Source organism: Zeus faber, assembly GCF_960531495.2.
Source record: "Zeus faber genome assembly, chromosome: 19".
Classification (NCBI taxonomy): domain Eukaryota; kingdom Metazoa; phylum Chordata; class Actinopteri; order Zeiformes; family Zeidae; genus Zeus; species Zeus faber.
Window position 1 is genome coordinate 18,519,317 of NC_137206.1, and position 23,904 is coordinate 18,543,220.

Genomic DNA, 23,904 nt, shown 5'->3' on the forward strand with positions numbered 1-23,904 from the left:
GCGAGCGCAAGGAGTCAGCTGACCCTGTCTGCTGTCACGCATCGCAGTGCGCCGCACTTCTCTCCGCGCAGGACACCGAAGCGTCGTTTCATTTTACTCGGTAAGGATAACATCGTCGAAACAAACAAACAAAACAATGCACAATTTTTGTAACATCGACGCTCGCTAAACGAGATGTTATGACCGCTGTGGCGGGTCCTCTGGATTTGCCATAATGGAAAAGGGCAGCGAGCGCTCGTCTCCGAGGCCGAGACGAGCGTTTAAGCCTGTGTCATTTTGTAGTGTTTTCTATTCAATGTAAAGCCAAACCGTGTGTATTGATTCGATAATCGTATCTTAAGCAGTAGCCTGACTTGTTGGTCAACATTTACTGCGTATTCGTTGTATCGGTTATAATACTGTTCAGCGACTAACATAGCTGTTCTATAGATTAATATACACCCTTTTAATCCCCGGGAAAATGCGGTGTCACAGCGGCAGACACCAAGACAACAGGCAATAATAATAAAGACAATACAAATTTAAAAAAAAAAATGATAATATGCGCTTGCATATCAGATTAGCAAGGATCCCTGCGGTGCCTAACGCATTAGCGCTAGCAGGTTGGTGTGGCTGGGCTTGCTGTGCGTGTGACCAGCGGGCAGCAGCGTTCACGTCACGGTGTCAAGACGCTGCCGCGCACGGGGATCCCGCACACACCCGACATTTCACTTCCATCGAGTGCGTTTCAGTGCAAAACGCGTTGCTCCCGTCCCGTGCCCTCGAGAATCGAGAATTGGGAGGGAGAGGGGGAGGCCGACGTTGGGGTCTGCTTGTTCCCAGCGAATCGCGAATCACTGGCTTATACCGTTCCTTTCCCCTTCTGAGGAATTCTGCAAAAAAAGCTCTGCTTGGCTTTCTCTTGTAAGTGCACAGCTTAAATAGAGAGAAGATAGTTGGCAGAATTCTGTTCTTCTTTATAATATGCCACTATCCTAAGCAGGCCTCCTGGGCATTTTGATTTTTTTCATTTAACGGCCATTTTATTTCATTGTTCCCCAAAGTCCTATTCTGTACTTTCCAGTTCGGCCCAACACTAGTTCTCCACTTCCTCAAAGGACCGGCCAAGTCATGTGCAAGGATCATGTGATGGACAGCCGTCTATTATTTCCTATCACACTTGAATGTACCTTGAGAAAACCAGGAATGATTCATTTACGTTGAGGCGCTGGGAAAATAACCTTTATCAAGGCCTATATAAGGTTGTTGCAAATACAATGTTCACACAGCTTTACTCAACTCTTTCGCCTGGTTCATTTGAATGCATTTGAATGGAGAATTAAAGTGTGTGGAAATCTTGACGGAATAAACTCATCATGAGAACAATGGGCTTCAGCACTATTTGCTATCTCGTCTATATCCTTTGTATTCTAGAGTGGCTGGAGAGGCTCTTAAACAAACAGAGGAGCCTATAGGGGAAGTTAATTTGTCTGGACTTTTATTCATTATTATCTTTAATTCAATATGACTATTAATTTAAAACTGAATCCCTTTTCTCATTTAAGTCAGTCATGGTCTCTACTACTACGTTGTCCCAAATTTCTCCTAGGAGAATTTATAGTGTTAACTTGTCAGAGTCTGGAAATATCATAGTACAATAAACTAAAGTCTGTCTCTTTGTCTGCTGCAGAACTCATTTTCTTTGGTCAAAAATATAAGCAATCGTAAATTTTTGTGTTTTGCTGTTTTTGTGCACAAGTGCTATTCCAAGTGAAAAGCAAGTTCCTTGCAGTTTCTGTTTTGGCCCCTTGGTGGAGCTGCTCTGTTGATGAACAGATTGGGTAAGCAGCCTAGCAGACAGTGGAAGAGGTGGATATCTGATGGAAGGACAAAGAAAGGGCAGGAGAGTGTGGTGTGTGTTTTCGTGCGCACACGTGATTCACACGACGGGATTTTCAGAGAGAGAATGCTAGAGACCTGATACTCTGTGGGTAGAGGATCCATCGTTTGCAAACGCTTTTCCCTAACGCCTGCACGGTGCACACAGTACCTGCTGCCAGTGTGTCACGACTGAGGATACTGCTGCCTGCATGAGTCTGTCATAATGCATTAGTGTATGAGAATATAGTAATGACTTAAAAATAAGAATACTAAGAGCCCCAAAAAAATACAAAGTGCTGAAATATCACATGTAACGATGCACACCCAAGAGAGCTTAATTGGTGTCTTCAATGAAAGAGGGACATGCATATGAATGGCAGAAAAAGAGGTGAAAATCTGTTGAAGAGTCATTCCTACTGGCCTGGGATTCCCTTTTAATGCTGCGTCACACACCGAATATACTCTGTGTTGGGAGGGAGAGCAGCTGGAGTAGTTCAGACTCTGAGGATATGAAGTCGTGATGTGGGGCTGCGGCTCCTAAGATTTTGGTACAGTAGCAGCCAATGGCTCTTTTAATCTACAGAACGGAGAACAAAGATGATTGTGTGACACAATTAAACGTAAGGTTTATAAATGGGTTCTTACCAAAAATGTATTTTTTCCTTTGTCGCACTTTGTAAGAGGGGGGAAATCCAATGTAGAAAATAGATATAGTTTATGAACCTATTCCAGAATTTCAACAACTACTGAAGAACTGACATAAAAAATGACATTTATCCATTGATGACTCTTGATTCTCATTTATTCATTGATGACTCTTGATTCTCAGTATCATCCTGCTTCACTTCTCAATTTCCTTCCTTCTTTAGAGTTATTTTTTACCATTTCATCTTCCCTCTTCTCTTTTAGTTCAACAAAGCCTGACAAGATGGACATGTCCAAGCTGCCTAAGATCCGGGATGAGGAAAGGGAGAGCGAGTTTGGATACGTTCACGGAGTCTCCGGACCAGGTCTCAGACACGCGCACTCGCACGCACAGGCAGACAGAACATTATACTGAAACCAAGGCTTACATACTGTTTGCACACAAACCAAAGTAGAATTAACAGTGATTTTTCTTTTTCCTTTTCCAAATGATCAAATACAGTGTTAAACAGCTAAAGATAATGTGTCTGCTCTCATTGTCCTTTTACAAGCTATACAGGCTAGTACCATGTTCAAATGGAGACATAATCATTTCCCTAGTTCGGCCAGGTCAACCCCTCTCTTCTTCTTTCTCCTCCTCTCCAGTGGTGACGGCCACAGCCATGGCGGGAGCGGCCATGTATGAGTTGGTTCGTGTGGGTCACAGCGAGCTGGTGGGAGAGATCATCAGATTGGAGGGAGACATGGCCACCATCCAGGTCTACGAGGAGACATGTATCCTTATGAGAGACACTGTTTATTCTATGCATTTTGGGCTCCTGCAAATCACATTATTGTATCCAAATTCCAAATGAACGACATATTAAGTCGTTGTTCATTCCATGGTGGCATTTCCTGAGCCCCCGTCTCAGCTGGTGTATCTGTGGGCGATCCTGTGCTGCGGACAGGGAAGCCTCTCTCCGTGGAGCTGGGCCCTGGGATCATGGGCTCCATCTTTGATGGTATCCAGCGCCCCCTAAAGGACATTAATGACCTCACCAAAAGCATCTACATCCCACGCGGCGTCAACATCGGTGCCCTCAACCGAGACCTCAAATGGGAGTTCTCGCCCTGCAAGAGCCTGCGGGTATGTGTCTGTAGCATCTGAATAAAAAAATAATAAACTCCACAGGTTTTCACTTTAAATTCTCAGCTTTTACAGTTCATTTGATTTATCTCACCTTTTGCCCATTTGTCTCACTCCTAGGTCGGCAGTCACATCACTGGAGGAGATATCTATGGGATGGTTTTTGAAAACTCCCTCATCAAGCACAAGATCATGCTTCCCCCAAAGAACAGAGGCACCGTCACCTATGTAGCCCCCCCGGGGAACTACGACGTCTCTGTGAGTCCCTCTGTCACACTTCCAGGAATCCCCACAAGCTCAAAACAAGTCACTTCCGGTCTGTGGTGTCTGCGCGTCTAACCTCTGTGAGTGTGCGTTGGCCAGGATGTTGTGATGGAGCTGGAGTTCGAGGGGGTGAAGGAGAAGTTCACCATGGTGCAGGTGTGGCCCGTGAGACAGATCCGTCCCGTCACGGAGAAGCTGCCCGCCAATCATCCACTGCTGACCGGACAGAGAGTGCTGGATGCCCTCTTCCCGTGAGTCTTCCTCTTCAAGTCCCCTTCTTCGCCTTCCGTTCGGTGACAATTTTGGCCCCGGAATTGGAGTGTTGGTGCGATCGTCCTTCAATCGCACGCACTTCGATTTAAGATAACATTCGTACGTGGTCGGTGCCGTCACAGCAGCTGAGACACAAAAGACCCCAAAAAAGAAGAAGAAGATGTGCAGATCTAAAAACGAGGGCTGTTAAGATCTGTGAACTTAACGGTGTTGGTTAGACTATGCACGATTTATTCTTTATATAAAAGTCGCTTCACACATTATATACATAACTCTCACATGCAAAGCACTACTTCTCTAGTAATACTAAATAGTGCTCTGGGTATCACACAGAAGTTCCCTTAAGAACAATGTGGATGGATAGAGCTGACACTAATGTTCTCCACCTCAGTAGGTGGCCATTCTCTTGACCCCTCCGGGTGTAGTTGTGGTGTAAGGCTAATACATCATGTTTTGTCGGCTTTGTGTGTCCTTTTTGTGCTTCTTTGAAGGTGTGTGCAGGGGGGAACCACCGCCATCCCCGGAGCCTTCGGGTGCGGTAAGACCGTCATCTCCCAGTCCTTATCCAAATACTCCAACAGCGACGTCATCATCTACGTCGGCTGCGGGGAGCGCGGCAACGAGATGTCAGAAGTATTGCGAGACTTCCCCGAGGTTTGTGGCGTGACACGTTTTGTCTAATTATAATAGTGAAGTCTGTCAAGACGCGTTTTCGGGTTAATGACACCGTTCCTGCCCAACAGCTGACCATGGAGGTCGGCGGGAAGACCGAGAGCATCATGAAGAGAACAGCGCTCGTGGCCAACACCTCCAACATGCCTGTGGCTGCCAGAGAAGCCTCTATCTACACAGGTATCTGTAAACCAACCTCGCAGTGTGTACAAGGCTGATATGACCAGGCATAAACTTTAACTTCAACCCAGGACCACCTAATTAAAAAAAAAACAATTATATATATATATATATATATATATATATATATATATATATATATACACACACACACACACACACACACACACACACACACACACACACACACACACACACACACACACACACACACACACAAATACTGGTTAGAAATATGCTTGGCTTTTTTAACAAGCTTCAGTCACACAGGCTTCAGTGGCTCTTATCCAGTCACTGAAAGACCGACAATTTTAAAATGTACTTGGTAATACAAACACCGTTTTTGTTTGAAGGTTGATCAGTTCACTCTCTTGTTAATTAACTCTCTGAATGACGTTGCCAACGTCTCACCAGGGATCACCCTGTCCGAGTACTTCAGGGACATGGGCTACAATGTGAGCATGATGGCTGACTCCACCTCCCGTTGGGCCGAGGCTCTCAGGGAGATCTCTGGCCGTCTGGCTGAGATGCCTGCTGGTAAGATACTGGAGACTCAAGACCCAAAAAGGCACATTCCTGCTTCGCGGTGAGAGGCGTTTATGATAAGAGAAAAGTCAAGAGGGAATGGGTGATTGGGCATAGCTTAAAGAATTGAATTAACTTTTACGGTAAGATAAATCTCTTATAAATGATGAAAGAAGCTGTAAGGGTCATAGCAAAATAACAATTAGCATTGTTTTCCAAGAGAAAGGTCCAGAGTATTTAGGAAGCTACATAGCCTAAAAAGTGCATGGAGAGCTACCCACACAGAAATTAGATTATTTTGTCCACCCCAGACAACAACTTTTAAGCACAAATTTCCAATTTGGCAGAACTAGTACCATTCATTACCTTGCGCTGTGACATTTCAGATTCAGATTTTATGTTGCGTGTGAGCATGTAATAGTTGAAACTACATTGTACATAGAAAATATGTTAGTTTAGAGAGTGCTAGATGTATATACATGTATCATTATAGCTGTGGTTGGCAATTAAAATGTACTTTGTGCCTATCCACAGACAGCGGCTACCCTGCCTACCTGGGGGCTCGTCTGGCCTCCTTCTATGAGCGCGCTGGAAGGGTCAAGTGTCTCGGGAACCCTGAGAGAGAGGGCAGCGTCAGTATCGTTGGAGCGTAAGTACATCTCCTTCACCACTAGAGGACAGCATCGCTCTGTGTCTTTAAGGGCAAGAACAGCTGCACAGCCTTGGGTTGTATGACCTGCACGGCTTCTTAACAAGTGATCTGTGTCCTCTCAGTGTGTCGCCCCCCGGTGGTGACTTCTCAGATCCCGTGACCTCAGCCACCCTGGGCATTGTACAGGTACTGAGTTTTCACAATCGCAAAAAAATACATGAAATATTCCCTGTTTATGGATGTATATTCTTTAAACGCCGCTGCCCCACTCTCCGTTTCAACTTCCAGGTGTTTTGGGGTCTCGACAAGAAGCTGGCCCAGAGGAAGCACTTCCCTTCCGTCAACTGGCTGATCAGCTACAGCAAGTACACGCGCGCTCTGGACGAGCACTACGACAAGCATTTCCCCGAGTTCGTGCCGCTGCGCACCAAAGCCAAAGAGATCCTGCAGGAAGAGGAGGATCTGGCTGAAATCGTGCAGCTGGTCGGCAAGGTAATCCACGTGCTCGCCAGACTTGATAAAGGAACGTGTGGCAAAGCCCTTCAGCCTTGGATGCCGCTCGGAGCGCAATTGGAAAGCAATCATGGTGAAGTGGTTTTGACGTGGAGCCCAGTGGTGATCTGGTTCTGCCTCGCTGTCTCGGTACTCTCAAAGGACCAGTGGTTCATTGGCTCAGTGATTTGAATATGGAAGCAGTGTGATAAGGGGGTAAAGGTACTTAGATTTAAAGGAGAAGGAAAAACCCATATAGATCTATTTGTGAGTCCACTTTGTCCTTTTCGCAGGCCTCGCTGGCAGAAACGGATAAGATCACCCTGGAAGTCGCCAAGCTGATCAAAGACGACTTCCTGCAGCAGAACGGCTACACTGCGTATGACAGGTACCTTCACCGCCAATCACAATTTTTTTTTTCTTCTCTCCTCACTGCCACCTTTTTATAGTGGATATGTTTAGTTAACGGCCAGATACCGATGGGGGGGGTGTTATGTGACACATTAACTCTTACTGCAAAGCTGTAGTTGTATTTTTAGCTATAGCAGACCTGCCAACCTGCAGCCATTTTGTGTACCGACCTTGTGCTTATGGTTCTGTAACCCCTCTCCTCTCACTCAACACTGGTTCGCAGCGGTACTTCATAATCCGCTGAGGCCTAGCACTGCACTGCTGAGGTAAAATGGGAAGTGGGGGAATAATAATCAAGCACAAAAATGTGACTAATGTTAATATTGGTAAGATGCACCGATCGGCCGGTGATCAGTATCAGATATATCCGATTCTGTGCTGGTCAAATTTACACACTCGATACAGTGCTCATGTACTCGTATTCGTAAAAATGCTCAAACACGATACCAACATGATGTAACATAATGGCGTAGTTGACGCTCGAAAAGAGAGCGAAAGGAGGAAAATGTTGGCTGTTTGGAGTTACTTCAAGAAAAACGAAGAAAACCAGATAAATAATCACATTCTTCACATTCTTCCAAAGTTGTGTAGACTGCGTGTCTCTCGCTGTCATTACAGCAGAGCGTCTGCTCTGGTTGTTCGTTGTGCAAGTCTGAAGAAAGGTTTGTGTGAAGCAACCTACAAACAGGAAATGTCAGATTTATTTATTTTTTGTCTGTGTTCTTGATGAGTCATTCAGTAAAATGAGTCGTTGGGTTTGATTCAGTTTTAATGCACAACTTCCAGTGAATGTGAGTGAGAAGAGTGGGACATTTATTATTATTATTATTATTATTATTATTATTATTATTATTATTATTATACCTTTTTTTTTTTTCTATTTATTTTGAATTGGCAATTCCGATATAGATATCAGCAATTCCGTTAGAACAAGTTGGTGCCGGTCCATGTGTCCTGGAAGATTTCAATGTCCCTGACACATGGGAGAGATTCTGGTCAATATTATCTATGTTTATTGATCTTAAAAACAATTGATAGGCAGGCTGTATAAAGAATGACATCATGAAGGCATGTTGATTTATAATATTTTTTTAAATTGAATATTCTATATAAAATATGTCCCGTCAGTTAAGCCATTTTAAAAATAAAAAAATGTTACTGCTAGTAATCAAATAATTTCCATCCATCGACGATAAGTAACACGTGTAGCTGCTTTAATTAACAAATCACTTCAATAAAATTTTGGTAAATTTAAAAACAAAAGTTAATATGACAAGTCTGTCTACGTCGGGACGTCTCTTCGACATATTTTACAACACAATGAATATTCACCGTCTGCTTTGGGCCGGGACTTAAATTTCCAAAAGAAAAGCCCATCTATGAATGTATGCATTCCTGTTGTCTTCTCCTCTGAGTTTTGGACGCTGCGCCAGATCTGACTCCGCTCCGTGTGTACCGTGTTAACAAGTGCCACCTGCGGGCGGGCCTTATTACTATATCGACAAACGTGATTGGTTAGAGGTGAGAGGTCAGCTTTAGATCTTCAAACTGGGTGGCATTCCGTTACAACTTCCCAAACGCGGAACTGAAGAGATCTGTGGATTTAATTTTTTATCAAAATGATCATCTAGTCTATTTCATTTCGACAGAGGGGGGAAAAAATGGTGATAATTATCATTATTGTTTTATCACCCAGCAATAATTAAAATTGTGTTTCCAGGAAATTATTTTCACCGGGCATTATGACTGGAGAGATTTGAACATGTCAGACTTGAACATAATTTCCCGGTCAAAAAACAGCAATTGCTGGATAACGGAAACTCTGATTAAATAAATGGATATATTTACACTTAAAAGTGAAAGAGACTTTCCTTTGACGTTTGAACTGGCCCTTACCATATTAGTTATTCAAGCGATCAGCCACAACATTCAAACCACCACTAATATTCTAAAGGTTCCCCTGGTGCCGCCTAAACAGCTCTGACCCGTGGAGGCATGGACTCCACAAGACCTCTGAAGGTGTCCTGTGGTATCTGGCACCAAGACGTTAGCGGCAGATCCTTTTAGTCCTGTACTATACAAGGTGGGGCTCTCATTGATCGGGCTTGTTGTTCCAGCACATCCCACAGATGCTTGATCAGATTGAGATCTGGGGAATTTAGAGGCCAAATCATTGTTATTGCCAGGAGAAATGCAGTTGTTTTTTTTTTTGTTTTTTTTTTCCTCATGTGTCATGTTCAACGTCATGAACACGTCGGTAAAGGGCCGTGTCATGGCTCCAGTGTGATTGGGAACAAAACAGTACAAGAGACACCAACTTATACAAACAACATAAAACTGTAGAAAAAAAAATCCCAAAAGTTTTTTGAGCCGTTACGTTCAAAGAATCGAATCGTTCATAAACGACCCAGCACGATAGTGGAAGCAGAATGGAGCGCACTGGTCCTCACAACATTTCACGGTCCCCCGTGCGGAAAACAAGTCAATAACTTCTGATTTTGGATCCTAAATCGTATATGAAATGATGGAATGATACATGGATATTCCTGTCTCTTTATGCGCCAGCCCCCAGAATTTCAACGTGCATTGTATCTCCAACAATGATGTGTCCTGTTCACATCAGAGCCGATCGGAGGTGGAGCCGATTAAAACCTGTGTCTATTGCAGGATCATTGACCCGGGTTTTTCCCTTCCCGCTGGTGATGAATGCCGGATGTTAGCGGGTGTTACCAGGTTATTGGTGCAGTGGGAAAGGGGTATAAAGCTCAGTGAGTTACAGGTTGCATTATACTGAAACTTGGTGACCGTGCCATATTCTGTTTCATTTGAAGAAGACGAAGAAGCCAGCAGAGTCACCTGCAGGTTAACCACGCCCCCTTGTCTGCCACAATCGCTATTGTGGTAACTGAAAATTGCAGCCGTAGTCTGTATGTGCAGCTGTCCTATCACATGAGCGTGATCAGATCATGTGATGTATCTGTAATGATAAGAAAATGTGATTTCTCCGACAATGGATATAAACTCGGACATGATCAGACAACAGTGTAAAACATATTTGATATTCCATGTTTTATTATGAACATACAATTGATTTAAAATCCAAATTGGCCAAAATCGGAATCGGCCAATTAAGCTTTAAAAAAAAAAATAATAATAATAATAAAAATCTGAAATCGGAATTGACCAAGAAAAGTGCAATCTGTGAGTCTCTAGTTGGTTAACATGTTGGTAACTTTACAAGACGATCCCTGTCAAGGGGTGTATCCTAATGAGATAAATTAGTATATCTAGTTAGCCGTAGTAGCTTGCATGCGATGGGATGAGCCTGGTTATGCGCGGCTACGGTGTGGATAACTGATGGAATCATTTAGCTGCAGTAACTCAAACACCACGGAGACTCCCTGTATATTTTCCTCGGGGTTGGCAGGTCTGTCATAGCGTTTAGCTCACTGAGGCTGAAGAGATTAACTGTATTTGGCAAATTGTGCAGGGGGGGGAGTGGACGGACATCTCCCTCATCTAAATCCAGAATTACTCTTGGAGTGTGGCACTTATTTTTGTTTTTTAAATATTGTTTTTGGAGGCTCTAGTTGATTTCAGCAGCTCCTAGTGCGCAATGTGTGGCATTGAACACTCAGACTCAAAATAACTGGTTTGATGGGGGGGGGAACATTTGAACATTATTTCCTGAACGTCCTCAGGTTCTGCCCCTTCTACAAGACGGTGGGAATCCTGTCCAACATGATCTCCTTTTACGACATGGCGCGGCACGCGGTGGAGACCACGGCTCAGAGCGACAACCGGATCACCTGGGCCATGATCAAAGAGCACATGGGAGAGATCCTCTACAGGATCAGCTCCATGAAGTTCAAGGTGTGTGTGTGTGTGTGTGTGTGTGTGTGTGTGTGTGTGTGTGTGTGTGTGTGTGTGTGTGTGTGTGTGTGTGTGTGTGTGTGTGTGTGTGTGTGTGTGTGTGTGTGTGTCCCCGAGGGGATGGTATTTGCTCACCATCTGTCACTGGATTGTTTTAAGTTAAAAAAAAAAATATATATATATATATATATATATGTGATTCTGCGAAAATCCAGCGAGAGTTTAGACAACGGGAAATAATTTAAAAGTCCATTGAGCATGACAGTCCTATTTGAGTTTTAAGTTTGTTTCCCAGTGTGACCGGTTATATCTCTGTGTTGGTCCAGGACCCGGTGAAGGACGGTGAACCTAAGATCAAGGCCGAGTACGCCCAGCTGCTGGAGGACATGCAGAACTCGTTCCGTACCTTGGAGGAGTAGGGTTCCACCCCGAAACCTTTCCATGTTCATCTCAAAGCCCCACACCACACCTCCACCGCAGAAATGCATTCCACACAACTTGTGTTTCAAATACCAGTGCCCCTCTGTGCCCCTAATGTGAGAGACTCGGTGTGTATGTATGTGCAACTCCATGTGGAGGGGAAACGAGAAAGATGTACTGTAATCATTTTTGTGTTGCCTGTGACGGGCCCACTCTGGATCCTCTGCATGGTCATCAGGTGTGTGTGTGTGTGTGTGTGTGTGTGTGTGTGTGTGTGTGTGTGTGTGTGTGTGTGTGTGTGTGTGTGTGTGTGTGTGTGTGTGTGTGTGTGTGTGTGTGTGTGTGTGTGTGTGCGCGCGTGTGCGCAAGAGAGGCTCCCTCTGTTTCTCTCTTTCTGGCTCTGTTTACATGATTTCTGTCAAGTGTGTTAGTCTTCTGGAAGATTACTTTTGATGTTAATTGTCATTTAATGGACCATCTGTACAGAAGAGTATGAAAGATAAATTTAATAAAAACAGTATATTTATTGCCAGCATTTTTCGACATGGAGCTTTGTTTGTTTTGATGATTATGTTTCCAGCTGTGTAGTGTTGTGTACTTGCCGTGTGAATGTTTAAAGATTTGGTCTCCGACCCTATATGCTGTTCAATATTTATGTGCTGTGACTCCTAAAAGAATAAAAAAAAAAATGAGGGAAACGTGTGTGTGCTTATGTGTGGCCTTATTGTGTCCCGCCGTCGTATGTTCTCTCATGACTTGCTCGACTGGTCCCTCTACATATCTCTCTCTGCAGAATCTCCCCATCGGGACATCTCTACGAAACACTTCTATATTATATAATCTGATTGTCCATTTAAATAAAAACATCACAAGCTGCACTGATAAAAATTAATGGGATAAAATATTGCAATGTTTTTAAAGAAAGAGTTTTACTTAACATTAAAGATACAAAAACTTCAACCATTTTTATTTTTTTTTGTTTAACCGGATCGGGTGGAGTGACATGAAAGGTATGTTCCCGTCTCTCGCCGCATGACGTCACCGTGTCGCACCTGCAGCCAGGTGAGCGGATCAGAGCTGAGCGTCAAACGTGGCGATGTTTGTCCTGGTGTAAATCGATTTAATTGAAAAGAATTAAAGATAAGAATCAGGGTTTTGGTTTTTTTCTTCACTCTACAAAATAATTTGTAAACCAAATGTAGGTTTCTTCAACCTAAAACTTGAGAAATTAACATTTAAGATGCAAACCTTACAGTAGCTTTGACAACTTAAAATCTTCTATTTTTTTATTTTTTTTTTTCCAAGTGGAAAACAACGCGTTCCACGGAGTGCGCACATCCAGGCGACACGGGAAGGCGTGCGGCTGAAGTCGGGTCCACCCGGCGCCCCAGAAAACGCGCGCCGTGCAGGGCTGGCTCCACCAGACAAACCGGTTCTGCGCTTTCACTCCCCGTGGTGCTGAGCGTCCTGCTGGGAGCCACTTCCACGCCGCGTCGCATTCCGGCCGCGGAGGGACTCGGACACGGTAGTACACCGCTGAGGCTGGGACCGTGTTTTTGATCCGTGGGCGCCGTGGGCATGCCGTGATCCTTCACCCGCAGTGGAGTCCCGGCCGCAGGATGGAGCGGTCCACCAGCAGGTGCAGCGACAATACCGTGGACGACGCAGCTTCCGTGGTGGGTGACCGATGGAGCTCCGAGGGAGAGGTAATGATAACACCTAACAACCTCCTTCACTCTTAGAACTAAAACGAATCTTATAACTGCCGTATCTCCACTTAAAAAACAAACAAACATCATACTACCAGCTCCCCAAGGCTCAATGTTTTTTGTTTTTTATTTTTTATTATTTCAACTATGATTCGTATTTTGTTTTGGGGGCAATTCCTTGGCAGAACCACTTGATAAACCCCTTATCTTTTTTATTTTGGGTCTCTCCTGCACATTTTGTTTTTAATTTCTCTCTCTCTCTCTCTCTCTATATCTATCTATCTATCTATCTATCTATCTATATATATATATATATATATATATATATATATATATATTTCATCTCTTCTAGTTCTACTGTATCCTAGATCACTTTTCTTCTTTTACCTAATAGTACTAACTCGCAGTTCGTCCTGTATTTTTCATGCAACCAATTAAAAAACCAACAAACTGACTCCGGAAGCTCCCTAGTGGCATATTCACGGGAAAAGCAATTATTACACAGTATGGCCACATAATTGTAATAATTTCATCACTCAGCTGCCGCTGGTGAATTTAACTATGTTTTTCCTCCGATCCAACATGCACCCTAACAAGTTGTTTTTTTCGTATCTCACGTTAACAGGCAATACAACTACTAAAAACCTCAGTTTGTGTTGTTTCTATTTCTATTCTCCAGCAGTCCGATTCTCAGGGACAGTGTCTTGCGGCTCCCCAGGTTCCGCCTCCTACGTACAAACAGAGGCTTGAGGAATTTAAGAAGTTGTTTAAGGAGTTGCCAGAGTCAGAGAAACTCTTGATGGGTAAGTAATGGGATCAGCCTTGCATATAGAAAAGCATAAAAACACTCGTCTGTTCTTCTTTACATACCGGATGATCCAGCATCACCCACCGCCATTTAGATGCAGCTTATCAGTCAGCACAGAGGTTTATCACTGAGGTACACTTTATGAAAAGAATGGCTGACCTCCTCTGTCTGTAAGGGGGGGTTAGCGCTGGTATTCATATTTTTCATTCATTTGATTTGAGATGGTCAGAAACTCGTGCGATCAGTCAGACATTTGGGAGAATGAGTTTGGTTTGATATTCTATTAAGTCTTGGCTGCATAGTGTGTGCTACAATACAGATGCGTGATCTTCCTAGATCGTCTCTTCCGAGAAAGTCTCGTGATGCTGTCTTTTGAAAGTCTTTTGTTGTATCACTGGCATGAGAAGGGATCGGCACTGGTCTTTATTTATCTACAAAGCCCCTTTTTAAAGAGAACACCTCCTACATGTCACCTTTACTGTCCTGGATCATTCACCAAAACGGCTCACACTTCAGGTTACAAATATCACCGCTGAGCTGGGAAAATGTGTTTTACTTTTGTGCCCTGCATACTCGGAACACACTCCTACACACTGCTACACTTCCTAGAATCACCACCCGCCCATGGGTCAACTTGAGCTTCCTCTTCCAGAAGTTCTGATCTTGTATAATGATTTAAACGAAAAGGAACTGAGTGAGTTCTGAGTCAGAGGTCATATCTCATTCGATCCTTGGAAGGGTAGGCGCCAGGCAGTATTTAGAAGTTAACCCTAAATCCGTGACCATATAAGGAGGTTACAATTTCACAAGTAAATGTTGCAGCACGAGAGCCAGTGAGCTCAGATGGATCGGGTTTATTGTCCTAAGTAAAATACAATCGCAGCGTTGCTCACACATGGCTTGAACAAAACACCATACGCGCCTATAGAACAGCACATGAAACGTTACTACAGTCACTTCAGTCCCCTGTTCTCATCTAATTGTGATTTCCAAGACTGAGTATATTCGACAAACTGACATATTTGTATTTTTGCCCCACGTTTCCCCCTCGATTTGGTCAGCATGTGTACCGTGAGTGGTTGGGCGTTTCGTTAAAGCGTGCTATAGATCTCGCCGCGTATTCATATGACTGCCTTACCTGTTGTTCGTGCCCCTCTCCAGACTACACGTGTGCCCTCCAGCGAGACATCCTCCTCCAGGGACGCCTCTACCTGTCGGAGAACTTGCTCTGTTTCCACAGCAATGTGTTCAGGGGCACAAAGGTAACCTCGGCGGACGGCAATGGGACAGAGAGGGCGACCAGGAAACGACGCCCGTTTCCGTCCCTTGACCGAAACAGATTTGCAGCGCGTACGGAGTGCATACGACTTGTAACCGCCGCGCCCTTGTGTGGCTACAGATTGCGGTGCCACTGAAAGACATCACGATTATGACGAGGGAGAAAACGGCCCGGCTCATTCCCAACGCCATTCAGATCTGCACCGCCACGGAGAAGGTATACGGATCCGTCGCGTCTCCGTGGCGGTCCGCGCTTGGTTGACGCGTCGCTGTTTTTGCTCGGAAGTAAAATACCGACTGGTGTGTTGTTGTTGTTGTTGTTTTTATTATAACCCCATGTCTTATCCCACAGCTGTTCTTCACCTCCTTCTCAGCCAGGGAGAAAAGCTACCAGGGTTTTTTTCGCATTTGGCAAAACATACTGTTGCACAAGGCAAGTCTCCAAGTCTACAAGTGCCCCTGAATCCTCTATTGAAGTGTTTCTCTTAACCTCTTAAATCACACGCCTTTACTTCCTCCGTGACACTCTGGTCACTTTTTTTTTTTTTTTTTAAAGACCCCGCGTCCCATGCGCTTTCCAGGTTCAATGTTTATAGTCCATGTACACCCTGACCCTGCCTGCATCTGACTGGCACATTGGCCGGTCGGTCTGTGACTCTCCAGCTAATCTAATCGGTGCAGAGTACACATCACGCCGCCCGCTCCACACTATCAGCTCAGTTTTGACTAAAACATTTGAATGCGGCAGATATTATTTTAAGGGAAATCTTCTTAAGGTGTGTGTGTGTGTGTGTGTGTGTGTGTGTGTGTGTGTGTGTGTGTGTGTGTGTGTGTGTGTGTGTGTGTGTGTGTGTGTGTGTGTGTGTGTGTCGACGTAGTCTGGCGGGGTTGAATAGTCCTCCTCGACACATGGCAGGGTGCTGCTCTGCACCGCAAGCGGCCGCGTCTCTCGGGCTCTAAAAAAGCACAAACAGGTTTATAAATACACGATTCTCCTGAACTTCATTGACCCCTGGAGAGGTGTGGCGACACGGAGCTGATTTACATGAAGATAGTAGCCTACCTGAGCGAGAAGGGAGAGTCTGATCGCACCTGTTTCTTTCTTTTCTTTGTTTTTCCACCGGAACTGGGGTAATATACATAAAAGAAAAAAGGGAACCGAATCCGTGGACTGTGGAAACCCTACGTTCGCATTGTTGTTATCGCGGTATTGATATGGGCGGCGCATAATATTCCGATTCCTGGAGCGACTTCCTCGAAGCCGACGTAAAAGGCAGAGCTGCGGGGCGACGGATCACAGTCCGCGGCGTCTGACCGAGACAGGTACGTGGGGGAGACACGCGGGGAGGGTCGGCCGCCTTGCCCCACCAACCCAACCCAACCCCACCGAACGGAACTTTGTCGAGCGTGACTCTCCACTCCGTTCCGCGCCGCCGCCGAACCGAGCGGCGCTTCTTCCTCCCCGCGGCGAAAGACGTCGTTGCTGCGGGTCACCCGACGCCATCCCCTCGCTGCGTCGCCTGTCGCGATAGTTTGTCGTGGAAACGCGGACGCGGTGGGTTTGAGTGCCCGTGGTATGGCGATATATGCGAGAGAGTTCATTTTAATCAGTCGACATCAGAGTTTGTTTTTATCCCCCTCAAAATTCCCTCTATTCGCTCCCTGCAATTAATGTATTTTTTGCTCTTTTTCCCTCCTTTTTTTTTTATTTATTCAGTTAACTTTTTAACACTCTAGCCTGCTGTGTTATTTGTTTGTACGGAGTGTATTTAATTGTACTGTTACTACACGGGTCATCGGATGTTAAGTGGCTACCTTGGCAGCAACTAATTGGGATCCCAACGAAACGTAAACATTGGCTGCATTGGTACAGAATGAAGGGTTCGTGGTGTGGTTAGGTGTTTTTAATCAACGTTGGAAGCCTCTCTGTATGAGAAATTACCCAGTCTTCAAATTTGTATATGCTATAGCTGTACTGTATTTACAGGTGGTGTACTGTATGTTCAGCCTGAGTACTGTATGTTCATCAGCTGTACTGTATGTACAGATGATATACTGATCATCTCTGCCAGTGTTGTTTTCCTCAGCCTGTGGGTCTCATTATCTCCCCCTTTGGCCGTTTCAGCCTTTAACCTGTTCGGAGCTTTGGCATCTGCTAAAGCAGCACTACGGCGATGACCTGGGCCTAAACTATGAGGAGATGGAGAGTTTACAGCTAGAAGCAGAGTCCACCTGGCAGACCAGGTATGCCCTTTGGAAATCCTCGGCCTTGTGTTGCGTTGATGAATGTTGAATGTACCCCCCCCCAAAAAAAAAAAAAACATGCGCGGTGTGTTCATGGTTGCCCCTCGCCTGTGTATTTGCAGCCTGGCGATGAGGCCCAGCGCGGAAGACGCCGCCGGGCGACTGGAGCTGAGTTCCTCCTCCGTCCTGGCGGAGCAGGGGCCCATGGAGACCTCGACACCGCAGGGAGAGGACATGCCCTCTCTCCTCAGCTCGCTGAGCGCCAACTCTGGCCTGGTATGAACGATACCGCATGGGAAACATACGTGCGTGCGTGTGTGTGCATGTGTGTGCGTGCTTGTGTGTGTGTGTGTGTGTGTGTGTGTGTGTGCGTGCGTGTGCGTGTGTGTGTGTGTGCTCAGCAGAGTCTAACTTTTGGGTTTGTATGCCGTGAGCGCAGGATGACTCACACAAAAACTCGACTCGGCGGCGCAGCCCCGTTCCGTTCCCGGACCGCCTCGCCCCCGACCGGGTCTCCAAGCGCTCCTCTCTTTCTCTGGACCTCAACGCCAACATGGACGTCCTCTCTGAGCAGAGCGCCTCAGAGAGTGCTGATGAAGGTCAGAAGAATAATATTGATGAAGATAATAGCTTTATTTATATAGCACCTTTAAAAACACAGTTTGCAAAGTGCCTTGATATGTGGAATAAAAGCCGAGTGTTCAGATCATGAAATTAAAAGGCAAAGGAACATTAATAAACAGGAATTAAATTCATTCATTAAATTGTAAAAGCGGATGTAGAGACAAAAAAACCCAAATAAATAGATGCAATATGATAAAAAGAAATAAAAGGAAAAAATACAGATGAATAAATAAAAAGATAAAAAAATTAAATGGACAAAGAAAGGGAGCGACATCACATAAAAGCAGATCTATAAAAATGTGTCTTGAGAAGAAGTCACTGACTCTGCCAGCCCAATCCCCTCGGGCGGGTTGTTCCAAGGTCGAGGGGCCCTGACAGAAAAAGCAAGGTGACCTTAGGTGTGTGTGTGTGTGTGTGTGTGTGTGTGTGTGTGTGTGTGTGTGTGTGTGTGTGTGTGTGTGTGTGCGCATCCGTCGTTTTGTTTTTTCAAGTAGAGCAAATAAGGTAACGCTGTCTCTACGATGCTTGTTAGATTTTCCATAAAAACTCACTGACTGGTTCTGCGTGAGGTCGCCTGGGCCCCTGAGGCCAGGACCTCAAGTCACCGTATGTTGACACGTTTCCCTTTTTCCGCCTCTCCCTCCGTACTCCCGGCTTCTTCAGTAGAGGAGCGGGTGTCACCGTCCCAGGCACAAGGCAGAGTCTACCTGAACAAGGTCTTCCACATCAGCGCTGAGAAGATGTTTGAGCTGCTGTTTACCGACTCCCTCTTCATACGCAGATTCATGAACGTCAGGAAGATCACCAGTAAGTGGAAATGACCCACCCCATGTTTCACACTCAATCTACTCCCATATCCTCACCACTCCAGAAATTGTACCTTACAGAAGCTTTGATAGTGGTGCGTCTAATTCCAGGTGCTCTCTATCTTTTGTCTTGGTTAGATGCCAACTTTAACTCTTGGCAGAGAGATGCCTCAGGGACCATGAAGAGGATCCTGAATTACACCATCACCATCAGCAACCCTCTAATCGGGAAGTTCTCCACCGCTACTGAGACCCAGGTGTGTGTGTGTGTGTGTGTGTGTGTGTGTGTGTGTGTGTGTGTGTGTGTGTGTGTGTGTGTGTGTGTGTGTGTGTGTGTGTGTGTGTGTGTGTGTGTGTGTGTGTGTGTGTGTGTGTGATCGTTGGAAGTGCACAAATGTATCTTGGGTGCGATTGTCGCTCCCGATTAATTTTCCAGACGCTGTACAAAGAGTCCAGGGAGGGCCAGTATTACGTGGTGGACGCTGAGGTCTACACCCACGACGTTCCCTACCACGACTACTTCTACACTCACAATCGCTACTGCATCCAGCGCAACTCCAAGCATAAATGTCGGCTCAGGTAACGGGCCCTCCCCGACACCGCACATGCACGTAGCCAAGGGGCCCTCTGTGAGTTTTGTACGCGAGGTGGAGCTTATCTTGTCGCCTTAGGATCTACACGGACGTGAAGTACAAGAAGCAGCCGTGGGGCCTGGTCAAGTCCTTCATCACCAAGAACTCCTGGGGCGGCATCGAGGATTATTTCCGACAGCTCGGTATGCGGCGCCGTTTGTTTCACGTCCGTGAACGTTTTTTTTATTTTGTTTTATTTTTTCTCAACGCTGCGATTGTCACTCACGTGGGCCGGATGCGAGGCCCTGGCGTGTCTTCCCCAACGATATCGGGGTCTTGGATAGCAAAGCTGCTTCTGAAAGGGAGACGGAATGGAAATTAATGGGCGGTATATCCTCTTATGGCCCTGTATCTTTGCAGAAAACTAGACTCGGGGGGGGGAACATCATCAATCATGTCCGCATCAGGAGGGGTGTTTTTCTTTCTTTTTTGCTATTCAATTATCCATTTGTCAGACTGTGGGGGTGGGTGGGTTGATTGGGGGGTTGGGGCTGTATCTGATTAATTGCTTTATAAATATGTGGAGGCCCGGGTGACCTTGAAAGCAATTGGTGGGTTTATCTTTTTACCCAATTGGCGGCGTTATCTCCCCCCCCATCCGACTTCCCGTCCTTATCATCCCTCCATTCTTAACGTCTATTGAAATCCTTGGAAACCTCATTGAGGAACGGACCCTCGTTTCGAATGGTGCCGGGGCGATAAACGATACGAAGAAAGAGCAGAAAGCTAAGAGCGGTAACACTTGGGGTGGGTTACACCAAGCATGATTAAATTGAGGTTGAACTATTAATTATTTTTGCACTTACATTTTAATTCTAGCTAAAAAATAATCAGGTCCTTTTTTTTTTTTTTCTGCCTTTTAAATATTGACATTGGCACACAGCCTTGTTCTCCTTTGACCTCCTGACTGAGGACTCACTCGGTTCCTTTTTGTTTGAATTATTGCGCAGAATCCGAACTGCTGGAAGAGCAGGCGGCGGAGCTGAACCAGGCGGGCGGGGATTCTGGGAAGATCGGGGGGCTGCGGCGGAGACGGAGGACTTACAGCCGCACGCAACAGGAGCACGTGAAGCCCCTCAAGCAGTTTGGACCCAAGTCTGAGCAGCACAGAGAGGGCAACATGGGTACGTTATCGCGGCCCAATTAAATGAATGTGTTTAAACCGAGTTCAGTACTTGGTTTTGAAAATACGTTATACGGTTGAAGATAATTTGTGTAATTTTAGTGGAAGAGTCAATTTGAAACTGGACTTAAAACATGAAATAAAGGTGAATGACAACCTGTTAATGTAGCTTATCACCACCTATTCACTCAGTGATTCCCTTCTGTTTCAGGTTCGATGGAACTGAAAGACCAGTACAGGTGGAACATCAATATTATAGTGGCAGGGATGACCATGATGTAAGTAAACACATTTAAAAAAACAAAAAAAACACCTGATCATTCTCATGGTGAATATTGATTAAAAGAAATGAGTGGGGAAAAAACGTCGTAATTTTACCAGAAGTAGAAGAAGGTTGAGGCGGTTTGATCGGTTTCAGGAGCGGCCCGCTTTGACATCATGATGTTATAAGTCCAGTTTGCGTCTCTGGGTGCTCGTTTGCGTTTGGAGGGTTGGGCTGTTTAGACCGCATAGTGGTTGCTCCGCGGGACGAGCCACCAGCAGACGGCAGACCGGGGGGAGCCAGTGCGGCGTTCAATGTAAACTCGGAAAATCGTGCGGTGTTTCAGAGAACCCGGAAAACTGTAATACCTACCAAATGCGACTAAACTGCACCCTGTGTATTGCTGCCTGCAGCTCTGGCTTTTTTTAATCCTCGTTAAGTGCCTTGTGCACTAAGCATTAGTATTGACTACAAGTGACCCTTTCAAACTGTTATCTCTGTATTCACATGCCGTAGCAGCTCGTTTTAACATGCCCCCTCCCCTCCCTCCCCACAGTCTGCTGATTCTGATGGTGCTGAATCTAGGCCTGTTCTTTAAGCTGTGGGCCATGGAGGACATCGCCCACCGCATGTACCTGAGCACCAAGCACCGTCTGAGGGAAAGGAGCGATGCCAGGTCCGACCGCATGGCTGCTGCTTTATATAATAATTAGTATTAATCACTTTCTCTTTTGAATTATGTTATTTGTTGTCGAAAAAGACAAGACGGTGTATAGGGAAAGATGGGTGGGATACATGGAGGCCAATTGTTTTTTTTTTTTTTTAAGATTTTTTTTTTTTTCACGACTCAACAATGCAGTAAAAGCAGTTTTTATAAATAACTCTTGTCGCAATCTGTGCCTGACCCTCCCTTCCCACATCCGTCGGTGGCATCGTCCGTTTCCTAATTCATTTCCTTGAAATGAAACTTCTACATATATGGGAGGACTGCTGTTCGCCCTTTTTATATCACAGCCCTTCTGAATAGTAATCTTCACAAAATAACACCCTCTTTCAATCCCTTTGTAGCGCAACCCCCGAATATGGTCCGCGACAGGGACCCAGCTACAGGACCAGAGAGGAGGCACATCTACTGAAAGCCGTCCTGCAGGACTCCATCAACCTCTTAGAACAAGTGAGTCCGACTGTTCTCTGCTTGGGTGCAACTTATCACTCATGTTTTTATTTTTTATTCCTAAAGAGAAATAAAAATGACAAAAAAATAAAAAATAAAGTTATCAGCTTAAAAGGGACAGCATTCGTGGTTCTGGAAGTTCATGATCTGTCTAAGTTATTTTTATTATTGTTTCAGTGCTTGTAGAGGTCATTGAGTTGGTTCTTTCTGTTCCTACAGCTGCGTAGTTCTCTGTTATTGCTCCAGCAGAACTTTGCGATGGCCAATAGGACAACACCGCAATGATACCTCAACGCCCCGGAGAGAGAGAGAGAGAGAGAGTCATAGCAGATCTCTGCCTCAGGGGAAAAGCTCTTGCATCCGGGGATGCTGTCATGACGATGGTCTCGAAACTCTAACGTGCAACGTGTGTTGCCAACGGCGGGAGTCAGGATGTTTTTTTGTTTTTTTTTGTTTTTTTCTTCTTCTTCTTTCTTTAATCACCTCTGATTTGGACTTTGAGAGGAAATATGTGCCACACTCTGCAACACCTGGACCGGCGGGTTTGGGTTTGTGTACCAGGGCCGCCGTCTGCCCGCCGAGCTGCTTCCCTCTCCCATGTGATTTTTAACCTCTGCCGTTGAACTCGATGCCCATGAAGGTTTTTCAAAATGCTGGTCCCTGGTCGGTTTTGGACCCGGCCTCAGCCTCGCCAACTCTTTTGCGAGTACCGCATCAAATGGGCTGGTGTGTATGCGCCCCCCCCTAACTCTGTTTCAGTGGAATTGTGTTGTTAGCCACATATTCACTGAAACAAAGACAAAATGCCTCTAAAACTGCATACATTTTTTTTTTTTAACATATTCCTTAATATATCTGTATCTATCTGTAATAATACAACTTAAACATAGCTGGGCTTCTTGTCTTTTCCAACTGTGGTCTTTTTAGTTAAACATCTTATTGTAGTACCTTTCACCAATCTACAACATGTTTAATGAACATGTTGTAGCTCCGTATTGGAGCGTGCTGTTAATGAACTTTTTGTAATTAAGCTTTCCGATGGTCTCAGGAGAACCATTTTTAATATTTGTATAATAGTGTATATATTTGAACACATCAAAGCTATACTAATATGTTATTTCAAAAAGTTGGACACACCAAAACCTCAATGCTGCGTGTTTACGCTCGTCGAGAAAGATTTGTTTTGTAAGGATTTTTTTTTTTTTTTTTTTTTAATATCTCGGGAGCTTTAACTAAAATTCTTTATTGTGCATAAGCTACGGTTTGTGATGGACTGCTACCGTACAATCCGCTCCCTGTTTGATGTTTTCAGTGTTACCATCAACCTTGGATTTTAAGGACACGGGTAACGCACAATTGGGGGAGACATTTTTCCTGCTTAGATTCATTTGATATCCACTAGAGTTGTTAAGTTTCACTTTTTTTTTACTATTTTGAGGTTTTGTACATTTGATGTGCGCACTGAGAGGAGTTGCTTTGAATAAAATGTTTTCCCTTCCAGATATTTGTGCTGCATCCCTTCATTGAGATCGAAGTCGGTATTAATTGGTTGGGGTGCCACAGAATATTTCCCTTAAGTTTGTTCATTTCAGTGCCTGAGGAGATTTAGGAGCCTTAGTGGCCAATGACCGTCAGCCGTCGTCAGTGGCAAGCAACCCCAGGCCTCACGCTGATGATACTGCACCGATGTAAAGAAAGCACACAAAATAAATGTACCTGCCAATGTAAATGCAGTACGACGGAAGTATATCAGACTGGTACGATTTCTGATGAGGATCCGACAGCATGATTTTTTTAAATTTTTTATTTATTTTTAATGCTTATATTTGCCGTAAAGCAGTGGAACATCCT

At 45.0% G+C, this 23,904-nt stretch overlaps 2 protein-coding genes across 2 annotated transcripts; both read left to right on the forward strand.

The window, feature by feature from the left end:
• The first annotated feature begins 22 nt into the window (after nucleotides 1–22).
• atp6v1ab (ATPase H+ transporting V1 subunit Ab) lies at nucleotides 23–12,085 on the forward strand. The gene is made up of 15 exons (XM_080019984.1): nucleotides 23–100; nucleotides 2,770–2,870; nucleotides 3,151–3,279; nucleotides 3,417–3,631; nucleotides 3,752–3,889; nucleotides 3,995–4,146; nucleotides 4,660–4,822; nucleotides 4,912–5,020; nucleotides 5,435–5,557; nucleotides 6,080–6,194; nucleotides 6,320–6,383; nucleotides 6,486–6,689; nucleotides 6,983–7,077; nucleotides 10,802–10,973; nucleotides 11,300–12,085. The coding sequence occupies exons 2-15, from the start codon at nucleotides 2,789–2,791 to the stop codon at nucleotides 11,390–11,392; spliced, it is 1,854 nt and encodes a 617-aa protein (XP_079876110.1). The 5' UTR covers nucleotides 23–100; nucleotides 2,770–2,788; the 3' UTR covers nucleotides 11,393–12,085.
• A 340-nt stretch (nucleotides 12,086–12,425) lies between these two features.
• gramd1c (GRAM domain containing 1c) lies at nucleotides 12,426–22,338 on the forward strand (the record flags this gene model as incomplete). Its single annotated transcript, XM_080020413.1, has 18 exons — nucleotides 12,426–12,455; nucleotides 12,995–13,099; nucleotides 13,782–13,905; nucleotides 15,072–15,172; nucleotides 15,310–15,405; nucleotides 15,541–15,621; nucleotides 17,314–17,432; nucleotides 17,555–17,708; nucleotides 17,872–18,031; nucleotides 18,720–18,863; nucleotides 19,001–19,119; nucleotides 19,299–19,441; nucleotides 19,534–19,637; nucleotides 20,445–20,618; nucleotides 20,829–20,895; nucleotides 21,436–21,555; nucleotides 21,948–22,053; nucleotides 22,273–22,338. 18 exons carry the CDS (start codon nucleotides 12,426–12,428, stop codon nucleotides 22,336–22,338), a joined length of 2,013 nt encoding a protein of 670 aa, XP_079876539.1.
• Between the last annotated feature and the right edge of the window lie 1,566 nt (nucleotides 22,339–23,904).

Bases quoted from the DNA above. Each gene is read 5' to 3' on its own strand.
- atp6v1ab (XM_080019984.1), top strand. From the start codon at position 2,789: ATGGACATGTCCAAGCTGCCTAAGATCCGGGATGAGGAAAGGGAGAGC. The intron at 3,632-3,751 runs GTATGTGTCTGT...TCTCACTCCTAG, and splicing joins CGCCCTGCAAGAGCCTGCGG to GTCGGCAGTCACATCACTGG. The intron at 6,690-6,982 runs GTAATCCACGTG...TCCTTTTCGCAG, and splicing joins TCGTGCAGCTGGTCGGCAAG to GCCTCGCTGGCAGAAACGGA.